Source organism: Indicator indicator, chromosome 1 (assembly GCF_027791375.1).
Source record: "Indicator indicator isolate 239-I01 chromosome 1, UM_Iind_1.1, whole genome shotgun sequence".
NCBI classification, from domain to species: domain Eukaryota; kingdom Metazoa; phylum Chordata; class Aves; order Piciformes; family Indicatoridae; genus Indicator; species Indicator indicator.
The window spans coordinates 3,179,947-3,199,704 of NC_072010.1; the positions used below are offsets into that span (position 1 = coordinate 3,179,947).

Sequence of the window (19,758 nt, forward strand, 5' to 3'; positions counted from 1 at the left end):
TTGAAGGGTTGTTCTTACTCACTGTGAGGGCTGGAGCACCTCTCCTATGAGGACAGGCTGAGAGAGTTGGGATTGTTCAGTTTGGAGAAGAGAAGGCTCTGAGAAGACCTTATTGTGGCCTTGCAGCATCTGTAGGAGGCCTACAAGAAAGCCGTGGAGGGACTTTTTAGGATGTCAGGTAGTGATAGGTCTGGAGGCAATGAATCCAAGCTAGAAGAGGGGAGATTTAGATTATACATTTAGGAAGAAGTTCTTCATCATAAGGGTGGTGAGACACTGGAACAGGCTTCCCAGGGAGGTGGTAGAAGCCTCAACCCTGAAGGTTTTAAAGGCCAGGCTGGATGTGGCTCTGAGCAACCTGATCCAGTGTGAGGTGTTGGAAGTAGATGATCCTTGGGGTCCCTTCCAACCCTGACATTTCTGTGACCCTGTGATTCTTCTTCTCATTTTGTATCTGCTTCCACTCTCTGAATACATCAGACATCTATCAAATCTATACCAGGTGACAGAGGCCTTTTCCTCCACAGGCACTGGTCACAATGACCCCTGACCAACGGCAAGATGTGATCAGAACCTCTCAGCTGGCAATTTCAGACAGTGAAGAGAGAGTAAAGCCATACACCTTGGAAGAATTCTCCTATGATTATTTCAGGTGACTTTTAAAACCATCCTCAATAATTACAGGAGTAGGAATCCTTCTCCAGGTAGCTTGGAAATCAGGAAATGTTATTTGCTGGAGAATACTCTGAATATCTCCTTGTGGGACTTTGTACAACTGCAGCCTTCAGTTTAGGTCATGAGATTTGAGCTGTAGGTTCTCCACAAACAAGGTCTGGGAAGAATCTCTCCAGATTGGCTCAGCACAGGTGGAAGAGTGTGAAATGTAGCAGTTATGTGGGAGGCTGTGCTTAGTGATCTGGTATTCCTTCCTTACAATCCCATACACAGCTTGAGGCCATAAAAGCAGCATCTGGATTAGGTGTGGGCATTTCCATCTCAGCTCCAAAGATTTAAATGTGCACCACTGATGAGTACAGACAACCAGACTGATCCCCAAGCCCCTACTCCTGTTCAGATGGGCTTGGCAATGCAAACAGGCAGACCAGATCCTCTGGGATGTCTTCATCCTGGTCGGCTTGTTCTGCGAGGCAATGTCCTTTCAGTGTTGCTGCCCTCACCATCCACTGTCATCACCCTTCCTCTTATGGCTAGAAGAAGCTTTTTAGGGTAGGGAAGTTTGTTTTGGTGTCAGTGCTTGGACAGGGTCCTTATGGGACTTTTTCTGAGCCCTAAGAAGGTACAAATGCTTGCCCTTGGGAAGAACTGGAGCTGGATACTTGCTAAACAGTGAAGTCCCATTTGATGTAAACATTCCTTAGCCAGGTGCTGTGAGCAACCTCCTGGCCTCAGTCTGTCCTTTTTGTTCCTCTAACCTCTCCATCTTTCCTCTTGTGTTGCATTTGCCACCAGGCCACCTCCCAAGCACACCCTCAGCAGGGTGATGATTACCAAGAGCCGTGGGAAGGACAAGCTGTGGTGTTACACTCGTGAGCCCATCAAACAACCCTTGCTGAAGAAGATCCTGGGCAGTGAGGAGCTGTCCCAAGAAGCCTGCATGGCCTTCATTGATATCCTTTCACTGCCTGGGGGACATCTTGGGCAACAAATCCAACAGGGAAAGGGCCCTGAGCAAAGGCCATGGAAAGTTTTGTGGTCCTTCTTAAGGACCATGTGACAGGCCTGGAGATGGGTCTAATCCTGAAATCTGTACTCAAACATCATTGAGAACTGAGGAAAGGGTCTGCTGCTTAATAAATCAGGGCCAAGGAACACATTAATGAGTCCTGCTGGTCCCCACTGCTCAGTGGTTAACTCACCAGCTCTGCTCTGGCTTACTTAAAGATGGGAGGAAATGGCCTTCAGGTTGCATCAGAGTAGGTTTAGGTTGGATACTAGGGAAAATTTCTTTACTGAAAGAGTCCTCAGGCATTGGAACAGGCAGCCCAGGGAAGTGGTGGAGTTCAAAAAACATGTAGATGTGGCACTTAGGAACATGGTTCAGTGGGCATCGTGGTGTTGGGTTGAAGGTTGGACTTGATCTTAGAGGTCCTTTCCAACCTTGATGATTCTATGATTGAGCTGTGCCTCTCCAAAATACATTTGCTGTAGAAGCTTATAGCCCTAATCAGTTTAGATGCAAACCAATCCATGTGGCCTTGGGGACAGAGTTTGATGCCTTAGTATCCATGACTTGGTAGAATGTACATGGGAGAGATGAGTTGAGTGCAGATGTGGATCCAACATATTGAAGTAGCTTCTGTTTTTTTGGTAAGGCTTTGTTCTAGAATCCAGACTTCATGGTTTGAACAATTCTGTTGTTATAAGCCTCTTACTTATTAATACCACACTATTGCTGCTGCTACTGATTTCCTCTTGCTAGCAAATGATAACAGAAAGAGGATTACTCACAGGTAATTAGTGACAGAACAAGAGGGAATGGCCTCAAGCTACAACTGGGTGGGTTTAGACTGGATATTAGGAAACATTTTTTCCCAGCAAGAGTGGTCAGACACTGGAATGTGCTGGGCAGGGAGGTGGTTGAGTCCCCAACCCTGGATGAATCTAAAGGTTGTTTGGATGTGGTGCTTGGGGCTATGGTTTAGGGGTGACTCTTGTAGAGTAGGGTTCTGGGTTGCACTTGGTGGATCTGAGGGTCTTTTCCAGCCTGAATGTTTCTGTGATTTTTGTGATTTAAAAGTACTGGCCAAAAAATAAGAGGAGATTTGGAGTTTTCCCTCTTTTTTCCTTCTGTGTTGTATAGGTTAATTCAGAGCTGTCCTTATGCACAACAACAGCAATATGACATGATGGTAAAGACCAACATTTGGTTTGTAAACCAAGCTGCAGTTCCACCTGTGTCTGCCACTAGTTGGAACTCTGTTGGTTTTTGTTTGGTTTTTTTTTTTTTTTTTTTGCAGTAGTACCTGTATGTGTGATCAGGTAACACAGAATCAAACACAGCTTCCTTAGGTCTACGTATCTTGATCAAAACCCAACACTTTCAACCTGAGATGATGCATGATAAAACGAGAGAACTTCCTGGACATCTCCTAAAGTGATTTAAAACCTTTACCATGCACTGTGTCCCTTGCAACAAACTGCAGCCACTTCTGCAGTCAGGTGTAGGATGTCTTTAATCACATCACCAGCAAAAGGGCATCATCAAACATGTACCCACAGCAAGTCTGCTGATGATACAAAACTGTGAGGGGTGGCTGACACCTGTCAGGCTGTGCAGCATCCAACGTGACCTGGACAGGCTGGGAGCTGGCTGCAGGCAAACCTCATGAAGTTTAATAAGGACAAGTGCAGGGTCCTGCATCTGGGGAGAAATAACAACAGGCACCAGGACAGGTTAGAGGCTGCCCTGCTGGAGAGCAGCTCCACAGAGAAAGACCTTGGAGTGCTGGTGGACAGCATGGGACAGGAATGTGCTCTTGTGGCCAAGAGAGCCAATGGGATCCTGGGGTGCAGCAAGAAAAGTGTGTGCAGCAGGTCTAGGGAAGTTCTTCTACCTCTCTACTCTGCCCTACTGAGACCACACCTGGAATCCTGTGTCCAGTTTTGGGCTCCCCAGTTGAAGAGAGACAGAGACCTGCTGAAGAGAGTCCAACAGAGAGCCAGGAGGATGCTTAGGGGACTTGAGCATCTCCCCTCTGAAGAGAGACTGAGAGCCCTGGGGCTGTTTAGTGTGGAGAAGAGAAGACTGAGAGGGGATCTGATCAATGTCTATCAATATGTGAGGGGTGGGTGTCAAGTGGAGGGGGCCAGGCTCTTTTCAGTGGTGCACAGTGATAAGCCAAGAAACAACACGTTCAAGCTTGAATCTAGAAGATTTCAGCTCAACATGAGGAGAAACTTCATTAAAGTGAGGGTGACAGAGCCCTGGAACAGGCTGCCCAGGGGGGTTGTGGAGTCTCCTCTGGAGACTTTCCAAACCCACTTGGATGCATTCCTGTGTGGACTACCCTGGGTGATCCTGCTTTGGCAGGTGGGTTGGACTCACTGATCTCTGGAGTTCCCTTCCAACTTCTAATGCCCTGTGACACTGTGAAACCTCCTGGTGAGCTGCTCCTTGACTCCCACCTCCCACCAGTGCTGAAGTACATGGGTGACTACCCATCCAAAAGGACCCGCTCTGTTAATGAGCTGACAGACCAAATATTTGAAGGTGCCTTGAAAGCTGAACCCTTGAAGGATGAAATCTACTGCCAGACCCTCAAGCAGCTCACAGACAACCACATCAAGTAAGAGTTGTTCTTTCCCCTTGGTCCCAATGCAGTAGCCTGTGCCGGGCAAGGCGGATGTGAAGTGTCTGTATCATGAGTGACTTTTTTTTCCTCCTGGGTCTCTCTTTGTGTAGGTACAGTGAAGAGAAAGGCTGGGAGCTGTTGTGGTTGTGCACAGGCCTTTTCCCTCCAAGTAACATCCTCCTGCCCCATGTCCAGAGGTTCCTGCAGTCCCGGAAACATCACCCCTTGGCGGCAGACTGCATCCAGAGGCTCCAAAAAGCCCTGAGGTACTGCTCCAAAAGACCTCCTGGTCTTGACCATGGCACAGCATCAAAGCATGTGTGAGACAATATGAGTCCATGAGGGTAGTGGAACACTGGAACAGGTTGCCAGGGAGGTAGTCGAGGCCCCTTGCCTGGAGATATTCAAGGTGGAGCTCAACAGGGCTCTGGGCAACCTGATCTGGTTGAGGATGACTCTGCTGACTGCAGAGAGGGTTGGACTAGATGACTTCTGGAGGTCCCTTCCAACCCAAACCATTCTATAATTCTATGATTCAATTATTTTGGTGGCTGTAGAGACAATGAAAGCTCACAACCTCTCTCCGTGTTTGACTAAGCTGATAGAAAGGATATTTGGTGCAGGATGTCACTGGTAAACTGTGTGTGGAAAACAGAAATTACGTCATCTTCATGGACAATCTGGAACACAGAAAGTTCCACATAAACAAGAGGGGGGGGAAAGTTGTACTTTTTGAAGGTGCCAGAGCACTGGAACAGGCTGTCCAGAGAGGTTGTGGAGTCTCCATCTCTGGAGGCATTCAAAACCCAACTGGACATGTTCCTGTGTGATTTACTTTAGGTGATCCTGCTCTAGCAGAAGAGATGGACTACCTGATCTTCAGAGGTTCCTTCCAACCCCCACCACTCTGTGGTTCTGTGTCTTGGCCCAGGTCCACTTAAATCACCTGCAACCTAAGCAAAGACACATTCCCCATTGCATTTTTTCCTGCTTCTTTTTAGGAGGGGAAAAAAGCCCCACAGGATTAAGAAAGTAACTGAAGCTACTCAAAAAACCAACCAAGCAACCAAAAACCCAAAAGATTCTGTTTTGCAGGAATGGATCCAGGAAGTACCCACCCCATCTGGTAGAAGTGGAAGCCATTCAACACAAAACCACCCAGATTTTCCACAAGGTTTACTTCCCTGATGATACTGATGAGGTAAATGAGGAAGAAGGCAATTCTTCCTTTTTTTTTTTTTTTTTCTTCCCTATCAGGATAGTTTTCAATTTTCTTATTAAAATCTCAGAAGATGATGACATTGGTTCTTATCCAGAAAAAAATCAGCCTTTCCAGAAGACTCTGGTCCAGAGCAGTGTAAGGAAAATCCATCCTTACCTACCTTGAGCAGCTCAGGGCTTTTTTGTTTACTGTAATTCATCTTTCTAAAGATGTGAGGGATTTGGTGGTGTTCACTGGAGGCTTTACAGCATGACTCCTGCAAGAGGAAGGTTGGCTGTGTTCACCTTCATCCACTCTCTCAGTGGCTCATAAGCCTTAGCCATCAGTTCTTTGTACCCAAGACCCACAGATGTTGTCCACCCAACTATACCCAGGAGGGTAGCATGGTAGGTCTGCTTTAGGGCCTGGGCAAGGAGTTGGCTTTGGCAACACTGACAATTAGCCCTCTGAAATTATTTCCCCTGAGCTGAGATGGCACAGAAATCATGATACTTGCACTCAGAAACCTCTCATTAAGCACCTTACCTGCTAACAAGGCAAATAAGCTTGAGGACAGAGCAGACATGCATGTCCTTGCAGATACTTCCCTCTCATGCTACTGATTTGTCTTCCTGTGAGGCTCAACTCTCTCCTCATGCCCCTGGGCACAACTCAGCTCCTGTGTTTCCAAGTGGGTTAAGTGTAGAGCAGTGCACACCCACGGAAGGAAAAGGATCATTCCTCTCCAGCAGCTGTGTGTGCCCTTATCTCTAATGGAGAGCTGAGGGAACTGCTGGGAGTTCTCCTCACTTAGGGGAGTCTTTTCTGCATGACCAGCAACAAATATGACATTGTGAGAGCCAGCAGGAGGAGATAGTAGGGACTTCTGCACTGTGATGGGTTTGCTGTCATCCTTTTGACCACAGCAGTCACCTAGGTAGACTGGCAGGGCAGCACCATTCCAGAACAACATGCACCTCTGTGGAGCTCCAGGCTGATCTCTCCTGGGATGTTGAACAGGTCCTGGTGGTTTGGTGCTTCAAACTAACATAGACACACATGTGGTGGTCAGAAGCTTAAATTCCTTAGAGGGCAGAGCAAAACTGAAGTGCTGAGCACAGCTCAGAAGGCAAAACTTGGAGTAGGGCCTGCAAGCAGGTGGGACAGTCCTTTAGGTATCCCATCCACACGTAAAGCAGGAGTCATTTCTCCTCTCTCAGCTCTCTAGAAGTCAGGCAGTTGGCCTAATCCAGGCATCTAACCTCCTCATCATCATTGGAGTCAAACCAGCCTGGAGGCATCTCACTCTCTCTGCACCCCCACTAGACAAACAGCACTGAGACCAACCTGGAAGGTCAGTAAAATCTCTTGCCTTGCCTGGAGAGCCCTGGACAAGGCAGCACAGGGCATGGAGAGAGCATCATGAAGCACAACAGTGCAGCAGCAGCATGGCCAAGCTTCTGCAAATGTCCCTTCCCATGGCCAGAACCACAATCCACAACGTCACTGATTGCATTGGGCACCTAAATGCCTTTGTGCATCTGAGCCTAGAGTTGCTCCAAGAGAGCAGAAAGTGGAAATTAACCTTGGGGCAGCAGTGATGAGGTTCTTCCTTTCTCTGTAGGCCTTTGAGGTGGAGTCCAGCACGAAAGCCAAGGACTTCTGCCAGAACATCTCCAACAGGCTGCTCTTAAAATCCTCTGAGGGCTTCAGCCTCTTTGTCAAAATCTCTGACAAGGTGAGTGAGCCACCCAGGGGCTGAGCCAGCCCTAGGGTGCTCAGGGTGACCTACCTGCCACTGGGGAGATATTGGTGGAGGCAGAGCTATCTGCACCCTCACAGATGAGATGTGGTGTGGTGCTCCTACGTCAGTTCCATCCTGCTGCAGGTGAGATTTGCAGTCCCCACAGCCTTGAGTTCCAGAAGCCTTCCCAAAGAGCTTAAAACAGAGAGGCAAAGCTCTCCAAGCCTGGTGATGAGCTGGGCTTGTGTAAAAGGACTAAGTAAGAAAAAATGTGCAGCTTAGAGCTGCCTCAGGCAACTGGCAGAAGTCTGTGGAGATAGACATCATGAAGGGAAATTAATTGCTGTGTGAAAGAGGAAGCTGCACTAAGAAGTGATGGGTGAAATCAGAGCCAGAGCCTGCAGCAAGGTGCTGGCAGTGGCTTCCTCACGTCAGCAGCTCCTAACCCATCAGTGTAAGCAGGACAAAGCAGTGAGCAAACACTATAGGAGATGGGACAATGGCCAACCCTGCCTGTGGTCTCTTTGCAACCTTGTGCTGTGTTCCTCAGGTCATCAGTGTGCCCGAGGGAGATTTCTTCTTTGACTTTGTGAGACATCTGACGGACTGGATAAAGAAAGCAAGACCTGCAAAAGATGGTAACTGTGACTTTTCTCCATCATGGGTCACACAGAGCCCACCTAGAGCCCTCCAGCCCTTTCAAACAAGATTGACCACATAGTTTGCCATGTCTGTTGGGCCACACTACTGTGGGGGTGCTGTCTGCACAAGCTCTGGCCATATCACCTGGGAGATTGTCCAGAAGCAGCAAGACCTCTGCTCCAGGGCTAGATTTTGCCCCAGGAAGGAGGATTTACTGGTGGACATGTCTCCAGGGTCTGCCTATGGGAAGGTTTCAGTGGTGGGATTCATTTCACCTTGCTACCCACGTTCACAGTGGAGCTGGCAGCAGATCTGCTGACTATATCAGTGGCTGCAAGACACAGAATCATGGAATTGCCAGTGTTGGGAGGGATCTTAAAGATCATCCAGTTCCAACCCCCCTGCCATGGGCCTGGACACCTCACACTACATCAGGTTGCTCAGAGCCACATCCAGACTGGCCTTAAAAATATCCAGGGATGAGGCATCCACAACTTCTCTGGACAACCTGCTCCAGTGTTCCACCATCCTCACAGTAAACAACTTCTTGGTCCAATCTAAACCTACCTTGCTCTAGTGTTCTGGGAGCTGAGCTCAGCCATGTGCCTAACCAGTGAACTATCAGCTTCTCTGGGTTGAAGGTCTCTCAGTTTCCTCTGCTGCATAAATTGGAACATTAAAACTTATAATCCCTTCAATGGAGTCACCAGGACAGCTCACCTAAAGGAGGAAGGGCCTGGATCAGTTCCAAGCCCTCTTCCAGTGGGCAGCCACCACCTTTGTGAAGTGTTCACTGGAGCAGAAACTAGAAGTGACCATCACCACATGCCAGTACTTGAAAGGGGCCTGCAAGAAAGCTGGAGAGGGACTGTTTGCAAAGGTCTGCAGTGATAGGACAAGGAGCAATGGTTTAAAACTAGAGAAGAGGAGATTTAGGTTGGGTGTCAGGAACCAGTTATGCACCATGAGGGTGACTGAGCACTGGAACAGGTTGCCCAGAGAGGTGGGCAACCTGTTCCAGTGTCTCACCACCCTCATGGTGAAGAACTTCTTCCTGACATCCAATCTGAATCTACCCACTTCTAGTTTTGCTCCATTCACCCCAGTCCTATCACTACCCAACAGCCTAAAAAGTCCCTCCCCAGCTTTCTTGGAGCCCCCTTCAGATACTGGAAGGCCACAAGAAGGACTCATCAGAGCCTTCTCTTCTCCAGACTGAACAACCCCAGCTCTCTCAGTCTGTCCTCCATAGGAGAGGTGCTCCAGCCCTCTGCTCATCCTGGTGGCCCTTCTCTGGACACCTTCCAGCATGTCCAGATCCTTCGTGTAATAGGGGCTCCAGAACTGGACACAGTGCTCCAGGTGGGGAGTCACCAGAGTGGAGCAGAGGTGCCTCCAGGGCACAGTTCCTCTGTCCTGCACTAGGCAGGAGCAGTCTCTTTGCAGTACAGTTGTGAAATTAATCCAAACACTCTTTCCATTTTTTTAAATCTTTGCAAGGGAATGATGTGGTTTTCTCTGCAAGGTCAGAGAAAACCTGCTGAGGTCATTTGGCCTTGCTGAATGTCCCTGTCCCTGCAGGTTGTGAGGGCACATGGGCTTGCATGGACAGTAATTGCCACCTGGTACTCACAGCATTCCTCTTACACAGAATCAAAGCATTGTTTAGGTTGAAAAAGTCCTTTAAGACCATCACATCCAATCAGTAACCCAGCATTGCCAGGTCACCACTAAGCCATGGCCTTCAGCACCACGTTCACATGTCCCAGGCATGGGAGCTCCACCACTGCCCAGGGCAGCCTGTTCCAGAGCTTTACAACCCTTTCAGTGAAGACATTTTTCCTGTTATCCAACCTAAACCTCCCCTGGAACCACTTCATATCCCCTCCTTGCTTGCCTTGCACAGGTATAGTGCCTTCTCTCACCTATCAAGTGTTCTTCATGAAAAAGCTCTGGACCAACACAACCCCTGGGAAGGACTCTATGGCAGACTCCATCTTCCACTACTACCAGGTACTCCAGGAGTCTTGGGAGGGATTAGGAATGGGTTACAAAGACTTTGTCCATCTGCAGGTGGATGAAGCCTTGCATTAAATGGGAATAACTCTTGCCTTAAATGAAACACTACAAAGAGCTCTGTTGAGTTGCATGGCAAGGAGCAGCCTGCATACACTTTAGGCTAACAATCTCAGCAGGGATTTGGGGCAGCTGCTCTTGGGTAGGCAGCAAGAAACAGGAGAGAGCATGCCCTGCTGGCAGCCTCAGGCTGGATTCAGAAGCATCCTGAGGGTTTTCAGCTACCTCCATTCAGGGAGATGAGCTGTGATGGTCTCAGCAATCAGATGAGAAGTTAGGGTTCATCTGCTCCTGTTTATTCTGGGATGGAGAAGACATGTCACATCCCAAAGCACTCTCTCACACACATACACTCCCTGTGCTCTTGCCTGGAGGAAGTGGCCATCCCAGTGTGACCACATCCCTCAATGCTTGGCACATTTCCAGACACTTTTGGCAGTGAGGGAATAGATAAAATTGGGGTGGGGGGAGGGGCAGAAAGCTCATTCAGTTCCAGGTGGCCATTACTAGGGGTAGATTTCCTGGGGTGGCCATTACTAGGGGTAGAGTTCCTGGGGTGGTCATTACTAGGGGTAGATTTCCTGGGGTGGCCATTACTAGGGGTAGAGTTCCTGGGGTGGTCATTACTAGGGGTAGATTTCTTGGGGTGGTCATTACTAGGGGTAGAGTTCCTGGGGTGGTCATTACTAGGGATAGAGTTCCTGGGGTGGCCATTACTAGGGGTAGAGTTCCTGGGGTGGTCATTACTAGGGATAGAGTTCCTGGGGTGGTCATTACTAGGGGTAGATTTCCTGGGGTGGCCATTACTAGGGGTACAGTTCCTGGGGTGGTCATTACTAGGGGTAGATTTCCTGGGGTGGCCATTACTAGGGGTAGAGTTCCTGGGGTGGTCATTACTAGGGGTAGATTTCTTGGGGTGGTCATTACTAGGGATAGAGTTCCTGGGGTGGTCATCACTAGGGGTAGAGTTCCTGGGGTGGCCATTACTAGGGGTATAGTTCCTGGGGTGGCCATTACTAGGGGTATAGTTCCTGGGGTGGATATTACTCGGGGTAGAGTTCCTGGGGTAGATATTACTAGGGGTAGATTTCTTGGGGTGGTCATTACTAGGGATAAAGTTCCTGGGGTGGCCATTACTAGGGGTAGAGTTCCTGGAGTGGCCATTACTAGGGATAAAGTTCCTGGGGTGGCCATTACTAGGGGGAGATTTCCTGGGGTGGTCATTACTAGGGATAGAGTTCCTGGAGTGGCCATTACTAGGGGTAGAGTTCCTGGGGTGGTCATCACTAGAGGTAGAGTTCCTGGGGTGGTTATCACTAGGGGTAGAGTTCCTGGGGTGGCCATTACTAGGGGTAGAGTTCCTGGGGTGGTTATCACTAGGGGTAGATTTCCTGGAGTGGTCATTACTAGGGGTAGATTTCCTGGGGTGGCCATTACTAGGGGTAGAGTTCCTGGGGTGGCCATTACTAGGGGTAGAGTTCCTGGGGTGGTTATCACTAGGGGTAGAGTTCCTGGAGTGGTTATCACTAGGGGTAGAGTTCCTGGGGTGGCCATTACTAGGGGTAGAGTTCCTGGGGTGGCCATTACTAGGGGTAGAGTTCCTGGGGTGGTTATCACTAGGGGTAGAGTTCCTGGGGTGGTTATCACTAGGGGTAGAGTTCCTGGGGTGGTTATCACTAGAGGTAGATTTCCTGGGGTGGTTATCACTAGGGGTAGAGTTCCTGGGGTGGCCATTACTAGGGGTAGAGTTCCTGGGGTGGCCATTACTAGGGGTAGATTTCCTGGGGTGGATATTACTCGGGGTAGAGTTCCTGAGGTGACCTTTACTCGGGGTAGAGTTCCTGGGATGTGGGAGAGAGAAGACTGTAGGTTCCCCCATCTGACAGCTGCCACAAGGACCTCTCTGCTCCATGTAAAAGGAGGCTGCTTTAGACCAGAGAGGATCTTTAAACATCTGGCATGGTCTTAGCTGGGCAGCAGGTGCTGGATACCTCCCCAAACTCCATCTAACCTCTGAGGATGAAGGTCTGAGGTCATCCTCTGCATCATTCTTCCCCCTGTGCAGGAGCTCCCCAAGTACCTGCGTGGTTACCACAAGTGCTCACGGGAAGAGGTCCTGCAGCTGGCAGCTCTCATCTACAGGGTGAAGTTTGAGGATGACAAATCCTACTTCCCCAGCATCCCCAAGCTGCTGAAGGAGCTGGTGCCTCAGGACCTCCTCCGGCAGCTCTCTCCAGACGACTGGAAAAGGGTAAGAGGCAGCTTGGGGCACACACCAGGCCTGGCTGGGGGCAGCCCAGTCTGATGTTCAGTGTTGAAGTGAGGCAGCCAGGATGAGTGACCCATGGTCCCTCTTGAGGCAGCCAGGATGAGTGACCCATGGTCCCTCTTGAGGCAGCCAGGATGAGTGACCCATGGTCCCTCTTGAGGCAGCCAGAATGAGTGACCCATGGTCCCTCTTGAGTCTTGAGGCAGTCAGAATGAGTGACCCATGGCCCCTCTTTCACCTTGGGACAGTCAGAATGAGTGTCCCATGGTCCCTCTTGAGTCTTGAGGCAGTCAGAATGAGTGACCCATGGCCCCTCTTTCACCTTGGGACAGTCAGAATGAGTAACCCATGGTCCCTCTTGAGTCTTGAGGCAACCAGAATGAGTGACCCATGGTCCCTCTTGCACCTTGGGACAGTCAGAATGAGTGACCCATGGTCCCTCTTGAGTCTTGAGGCAGTCAGAATGAGTGACCCATGGTCCCTCTTGAGTCTTGGGACAGTCAGAATGAGTGACCCATGGTCCCTCTTGCACCTTGGACAGTAAGAATGAGTGACCCATGGTCCGTCTTGAGGCAGTCAGAATGAGTGACCCATGGTCCCTCTTGCACCTTGGACAGTCAGAATGAGTGACCCATGGTCCCTCTTGAGTCTTGGGACAGTCAGAATGAGTGACCCATGGTCCCTCTTGCACCTTGGACAGTAAGAATGAGTGACCCATGGTCCGTCTTGAGGCAGTCAGAATGAGTGACCCATGGTCCCTCTTGCACCTTGGGACAATCAGAATGAGTGACCCATGGTCCCTCTTGAGTCTTGGGACAGTCAGAATGAGTGACCCATGGTCCCTCTTGAGTCTTGAGGCAACCAGAATGAGTGACCCATGGTCCCTCTTGCACCTTGGACAGTCAGAATGAGTGACCCATGGTCCCTCTTGCACCTTGGACAGTCAGAATGAGTGACCCATGGTCTCTTTTGAGTGATAGCAGAGCTGCAGCCTCCCCAGCACCTCCATGAGGAGGAGCTCCACCTGTGTGTTCATACCTGCATGCCTTGCCATGGGTTTTCTTTGTGTTCCATGTGGCTGTGGCTGTGGTGGAGGATATAAACACCATATGGACAGAGGTTGGGAGGTGGTCTCATCTAAAGGTCCATTGTTTAAGGCAGACTGAGAAGAAGGGTCACTCTCCCTGCCTTACACAGAGAGAGCTGTGGCACAGCTACAGACAGGTCTGGAGACACAGGTGGCTCCCTGCCAAGAAGTAGTTTCTGAAGTCCTTTCTGTTTCATAGAAGCACAGAATGGCGTGCTGATGAATGGGAGCATACAGATCATCTAGTTCCAGACCCCTGCCATAGGCAAGGACACCTCTCACTAGACCAGGCTGCTCATAACCTCATTCAGCCTGGCCTTAAACACTTCCAGGGATGAGGCATCCACAACTTCTCTGGACAACCTGCTCCAGTGTTCCACCATCCTCACAGTAAACAACTTCTTGGTCCAATCTAAACCTACCTTGCTCTAGTGTTCTGGGAGCTGAGCTCAGCCATGTGCCTAACCAGTGAACTATCAGCTTCTCTGGGTTGAAGGTCTCTCAGTTTCCTCTGCTGCATAAATTGGAACATTAAAACTTATAATCCCTTCAATGGAGTCACCAGGACAGCTCACCTAAAGGAGGAAGGGCCTGGATCAGTTCCAAGCCCTCTTCCAGTGGGCAGCCACCACCTTTGTGAAGTGTTCACTGGAGCAGAAACTAGAAGTGACCATCACCACATGCCAGTACTTGAAAGGGGCCTGCAAGAAAGCTGGAGAGGGACTGTTTGCAAAGGTCTGCAGTGATAGGACAAGGAGCAATGGTTTAAAATTAGAGAAGAGGAGATTTAGGTTGGGTGTCAGGAACCAGTTATGCACCATGACGGTGACTGAGCACTGGAACAGGTTGCCCAGAGAGGTGGTTGTGGCCCCTTCCCTGGAGATATTCAAGGTGAGGCTTGACAGGGCTCTGGCCAACCTGATCTAGTTGAGGATGCCTATGCTCACTGCAAGGAGGTTGGACTAGATGTCCTTTAGAGGTCCTTCCAACCCAGCTGATTCTATGATTCTTACCTGCTGCTTGACACAGCTGTGATCTCTGGGAAAGAAAGCTCTAACAGAACCTGCTCCTGTTCATCCACAAAGTACACCCCAGTCCAGTTGACAGCTACAATCACATCATTTTTAGGAAGGCTATGATTCTATCATCTTCTGTTTGCAAAGGCCTGTAGAGATAGGACAAGGGGCAATGGTTTTAGATCAGAGAAGAGTAGATTTAAATTGGATGTTAGGATGTTACACCATGAGGGTAGTGGAACACTGGAACAGGTTGCCCAGAGTGGTGGTGGAGGCCCCATCCCTGGAGATATTCAAGGTCAGGCTCAACAAGGCTCTGGGCAACCTGATCTAGCTGAGGATGCCCCTGCTCACTGCAGGAAGGTTGGGCCTAGATGACCTTTGGAGGTCCCTTCCAACCCAAACCATTATTTGATTCTATGATCTTTGTGGGACTGGTGCTTCTTTCCTGCAAACACCTCTGGTGCTAGGTAGTGCAAAGCCTCCATCTCTGTTCTCTGTTGCAGTCCATCGTGGCATACTACAACAAGCACGCAGGCAAAACAAGAGAAGAAGCCAAACTTGCCTTCCTAAAGATTATCTTCAAGTGGCCTACATTTGGATCAGCATTCTTTGAAGTGAAGGTACTTGTCCTGCTTGGGGGTTCTCTGGCAGTTTTGAGCAAAAGTCAGGGGCTCCAGATAAGTTCCTGCTGAAGCAGGGAAGGAGCATGAGACTCTCCATTTGCATCAGGCCACTGCAGTCATTGATGCACTCACACAGAGACACTGCAGAGCTTCAGCCTATGGTCTATACCGTGGCTGTGCTGCTGAGGATCCAAGAGCCATTCTCTGTTCAGCCAAGGCAAAAGGGAGCAGGTGTTTTTCCAAAGGATGTTGTACTAAAAATGTCTCTTTTTGTGTATTTCATAATTACTATTTCCTGGCAGTGTATTTTCAAACACTGTCGTCACTCATTTACACAATAAGTATTCACAGCTTCAGTTATTCAGTTGTGGGTTTTACACTGCACATATGAAGACAGTTCAATGATTTAAGCACAGATCTAACCTTTCCAGTACAGCAATTCAAATTGGAAATACAGGTGCTGTGGTCTGTGGGTTTCCCACACATGGGATTCCGTGGCAGACTACCCTGGGACTCAGGACTTGCTCCTCTGTTTGGTATCTTCCCAGATGCTGTGGATATGATTCGAACAGTCCTTGGCTCAGAGAGGGCTAAGGAGCCTCTCTCTTGTGTGCTCTCTTGCTGGGATTCAGTTCCCTTGGAGCTTTTCCCCTTTCTGCCTTGGTCCAGGTGCAAGGCCTGGGTGAAGTTGTTGGTCTGCTAGAGCAGATTCTTCAGCTGCTACCTGGGCAGCATTTGGCTTTTGTCTCTTTGGCCCCCTTAAGATATTGGAAGGCCACCATGAGGGCTCCTCAGAGCCTTCTCTTTTCCAAACTGAACAGCCCCAACTATTCTCAGTCTGTCCTCATAGGAGAGGAGCTCCAGCCCTCTGATCATCCTCGTGGCCCTTATCTGGATACGTTCCAGCACGTCCAGATCCTTCCTGTAATAGGGGCTCCAGAACTGGACACAGTACCCAAGCTGGGGGTCTCACCAGAATGGAATAGAACATCAAATAGAAACTGGGAGAGGAGATATCTGGGGTTTACCAGCTTGTCCCAGCTTTTCCTTGGCAATGCCAAGATGTCTTCACTATTGGCAGGCCACTGCAGGAAGCAAGGGACTTAATGCTGTCATAGAATCATAGGACTGTCAGGGCTGGAAGGGACCTCAAGGATTATCTAGTTCCAACCCCCCCTGCTATGTCAGCAACTCAACCACTAGTTATCAAGCATTTAGGAGATCTGTGCTTAATTAGACAGCCCTGGCTGCTGTTGATACCTTCATGAGCTCATCTTCAAAGGATGAACTGGACAGCAGTTAGTGGGCCACCAAACACTGACAGACAACAACAAGGAGAGAGGAAATAGGAAGGGGTCTGATTTCAGGTGGCACATCCCCTAACCAGCTCCTCTCATTTCCAACAGCAAACTACAGAGCCAAATTATCCAGAAATCCTTCTAATTGCCATCAATAAGCATGGAGTCAGCCTCATCGATCCCAAAACCAAGGTAAGCAAAACTGAGGTCTTCACCAGATGCTCCAGAGCCCATTCCCCAACACCTCCCAGAGATCATCCCAAGAAGTATGTTGTTCAGAACTTCAGGATCTCTCATTAAGCCTAGTCAGAAGGGTTGGCTAGCCAGAAAAGATTCTGGAGTCACAAATTCACTGTTGCACAGAGCCATCCCAGCCTTTTCCAGCAGGAGATGGAATGGGATTATCAATGGTTAGGATGCACACTCTGCTTCCTTAATCCTTCCACGGACATTAGGACAGGAGCTGGAGTAATTGTGCTCCTACTACTTACTTCCACGAGCCACATGATCATTCTAGTAAGGCATTGTTCCACAAGCACTGGAGGATCCAAAGCCTTGCATCCCACTACCATTCCCATGGCAGAGTCTTATCACTGTAGGCATCCTTGTTCTACTTTGATTTAAAGTGAATGAGGACATAAGAGGTCACAGAATCAGAGAAACATTCAGGTTGGAAAAGACCCTCAGGCCCACCAAGTCCAACCATTAACCCTACTCTGCAAGGTTCACCCCTAAACCACAGCCCCAAGCACCACATCCAAACCACCCTGAAACACATCCAGGGTTGGGGACTCAACCACCTCCCTACCCAGCCCATTCCAATGGGAAAAAAGGGAGAAATGTGAAAAAAGCTTTCCTATCATCCAGGCTAAACTTACCCAGTGGCAGCTTGAGGCCATCCCCTCTTGTTCTATCACTAATTACCTGGGAGAAGAGACCAGCACCAACCTCTCCACAACCTCCTTTCAGGTAGTTGTAGACAGCAATGAGGTCTCCCCTCAGCCTCCTCTCATTCACACTAGCCATCCCCAGCTCCTTCAGTCACTCTTCATCAGATTCATTCTCCAAGCCCTTCCCCAGCTTCCTTGCCCTCCTCTGCCCTGGCTCCAGCACCTCCACATCTCTTTTGTACTGAGGTGCCCAAAACTGGACACAATACTCAAGGTGTGGCCTCACCAGAGCTGAGTCCAAGGGGACAAGCACCTCCCTACTCCCCACAGTCCTTCATGAAAGTTGAGGCTCTTGTGTGTTGAGTGTCAGTCTTGTGTTCCCACCAGGATATTCTCATCACTCACCCCTTCACCAAGATCTCCAACTGGAGCAGTGGCAACACTTACTTCCATATAACCATCGGCAACCTGGTGAGAGGAAGCAAGCTGCTGTGTGAGACCTCCCTGGTAAGGAACAGTCAAGATTTATGGGCACAGTTAAACCAAATCCTGACTTGGATAGGCAAAATGAAATGCTGACAGTGGTCTCCTAGAAGGGCCCTCAATGTGGTTCTGGATTTCCCAAGCCTCAGTGGATGAGGGCTCCCACTTGTTCCAGCATCCAATTTCCAAGCAAGCTTGAGGCTTTTGGACAGTTGTCATCTCAGGAACTGCTGACTGGGACACTGCTCCCTGTCACTGCACTGGAAAGCACATTGAAGCTAATGTGGGCTCAAGGAATACTCTTGAAGCCTTCTACCAAAACCTTTTGTCCAGCTTGTCCCTAGTAAGAGTCAGCACAGCAAATCTCCTCCTAGACTATCTTAAAGCCAAAGCATGATGGATAAAAATTCCTTCTGGATTAGCTGTTATTAATGTGCAGCATTCAGCATTTTGTTGGTAATTTGAAAATGCTGTTCCCAATCTCCTAATCAAATATCCTTATGTCCCTCAAAAGCATCTGGGGATGGTGAGTTCCTCCATCTTAACCCTGCAGGTTCTATTTGGACCACCTTCCTCGTGGTGGTGTCATTTCACCCAAGAAGAATGGTGGAACAGGTCAAAATCATGGAATCATAGAATTCTCAGTGTTGAAAGGGACCCCAAGGATCATCCAGTTCCAACCCCCATGCAGGGACACCTCACACTAGATCAGGTTGCTCAGGGCCAGATCCAGCCTGGCCTTAAAAGCCTCCAGGGATGAGGCTTCCACCACCTCCCTGGGCAACCTGTTCCAGGCTCTCACCACACTCATGCTGAAGATCTTCTTCCTAACATCCAATCTGAATCTACCCACTTCTAGTTTTGCTCCATTCCCCCCAGTCCTATCACTACCTGACACCCTAAAAAGTCCCTCCCCAGCTTTCCTGTAGGCCCCATTCAGATACTGGAAGGCCACAAGAAGGTCTCCTCAGAGCCTTCTCTTCTCCAGAATGAACAGCCCCAGTCTCTCAGTCTGTCCCCACAGGAGAGGAGCTCCAACCCTCTGTCATCCTTGTGGCCCCTCTCTGGACACGTTCCAGCACCTCCAGATCTTTCCTGTAATAGGGGCTCCAGAAGTGGATGCAGTACTCCAGGGGGATCCTCAGCAGCGTGGAGTAGGGCGGGAGAAGTGTCCACACTTCTCTTGATGCAGCCCAGGATGTGGTTGGCTTTTTGGGCTGCAAATGAGCACTGGCAGTTCATGTTGAGCTTCTCATCCACCAGTCCTGACAACTTGAAAGTCAACAACTGGTAGCCAGTGTGCTTAGGAGCCATGAACTGTAAACTATGCCCTAAGGGCAGGTGACATCTTCTCTTTCCACCACAGGGGTACAAGATGGATGATCTTTTGACCTCATACATCAGCCAGATGCTAACAGCCATGAGCAAACAGAGGAGCGCAAAGGGTAGCAAGTGAACTGCAAGAAGCCACTGGCAGGTGGCCATGGGGCTAATTCAGCAGCTGAGGGCTGTGGGATACCCATGCAGCTGGGGGAGAACCTTTGCCTCCCAGATGTGGAAGATGAGCCGAACACCATCAGGGAGTTCGCTGGACTCTGACCTCGAGGGCTCAGCTCCCACCTCCCCTTCCAGCGAAGACGACTATCTCTGACCTTCTGTTCTCCTCCCCCACCCTGCACCCTGCCTCCATCCCACACCTCCAAGATTTCCAGGGGACACCACCACTCTCAGACAGTGACTGAGCAGAGGCATTCTGGCAGGAGGTCTACCTGAACCCAACGGTGGGCATCACAAAGGCTCTTGGAAGAGGATTTGTGTGTGTGTGTGTGTGTGTGTGTGTGGCTTGCTTTGGTTTGGTTTTTCTTCCCTGAGTAAGAGAGAGCTCTGAGGATGCTAACAAACAGCTCTTTGGTGAGGTTGTGGGCAGGTCAGGTCGGAAGAGAAATAACAGAGCCCTGACCCATGCTGGGAAGATGTGCAGTGAACACTTCAGGGCTTGGCTTTTTTGACCTGACAGAAGAATCTGTGGTGTTCTTAAGAAGGACAGAAAGAAAAAGGAGGCTGGGAAGAGCATGTTTGAAGTAGGAATCAGAATTCACTGCTGATGGAGCAG

At 49.5% G+C, this 19,758-nt stretch overlaps 1 protein-coding gene across 2 annotated transcripts in view; it reads left to right on the forward strand.

Annotated features, from left to right (window-relative positions):
- The window catches only part of MYO7A (myosin VIIA), a 101,402-nt gene extending 82,301 nt beyond the window's left edge, over positions 1–19,101 (forward strand). The window contains exons 35-47 of one of the 2 annotated variants that reach the window (XM_054387957.1): positions 528–652; positions 1,471–1,628; positions 4,154–4,307; positions 4,424–4,579; positions 5,409–5,514; positions 7,139–7,252; positions 7,809–7,896; positions 9,807–9,913; positions 12,042–12,227; positions 14,855–14,971; positions 16,381–16,464; positions 17,550–17,669; positions 19,012–19,101. In XM_054387957.1, coding sequence (XP_054243932.1) covers positions 528–652; positions 1,471–1,628; positions 4,154–4,307; positions 4,424–4,579; positions 5,409–5,514; positions 7,139–7,252; positions 7,809–7,896; positions 9,807–9,913; positions 12,042–12,227; positions 14,855–14,971; positions 16,381–16,464; positions 17,550–17,669; positions 19,012–19,101 — 1,605 coding nt within the window. The remainder of the gene's footprint in view (positions 1–527; positions 653–1,470; positions 1,629–4,153; positions 4,308–4,423; positions 4,580–5,408; positions 5,515–7,138; positions 7,253–7,808; positions 7,897–9,806; positions 9,914–12,041; positions 12,228–14,854; positions 14,972–16,380; positions 16,465–17,549; positions 17,670–19,011) is intronic. The other variant, XM_054387965.1, reaches the window with a different exon arrangement.
- Positions 19,102–19,758: the final 657 nt, after the last annotated feature.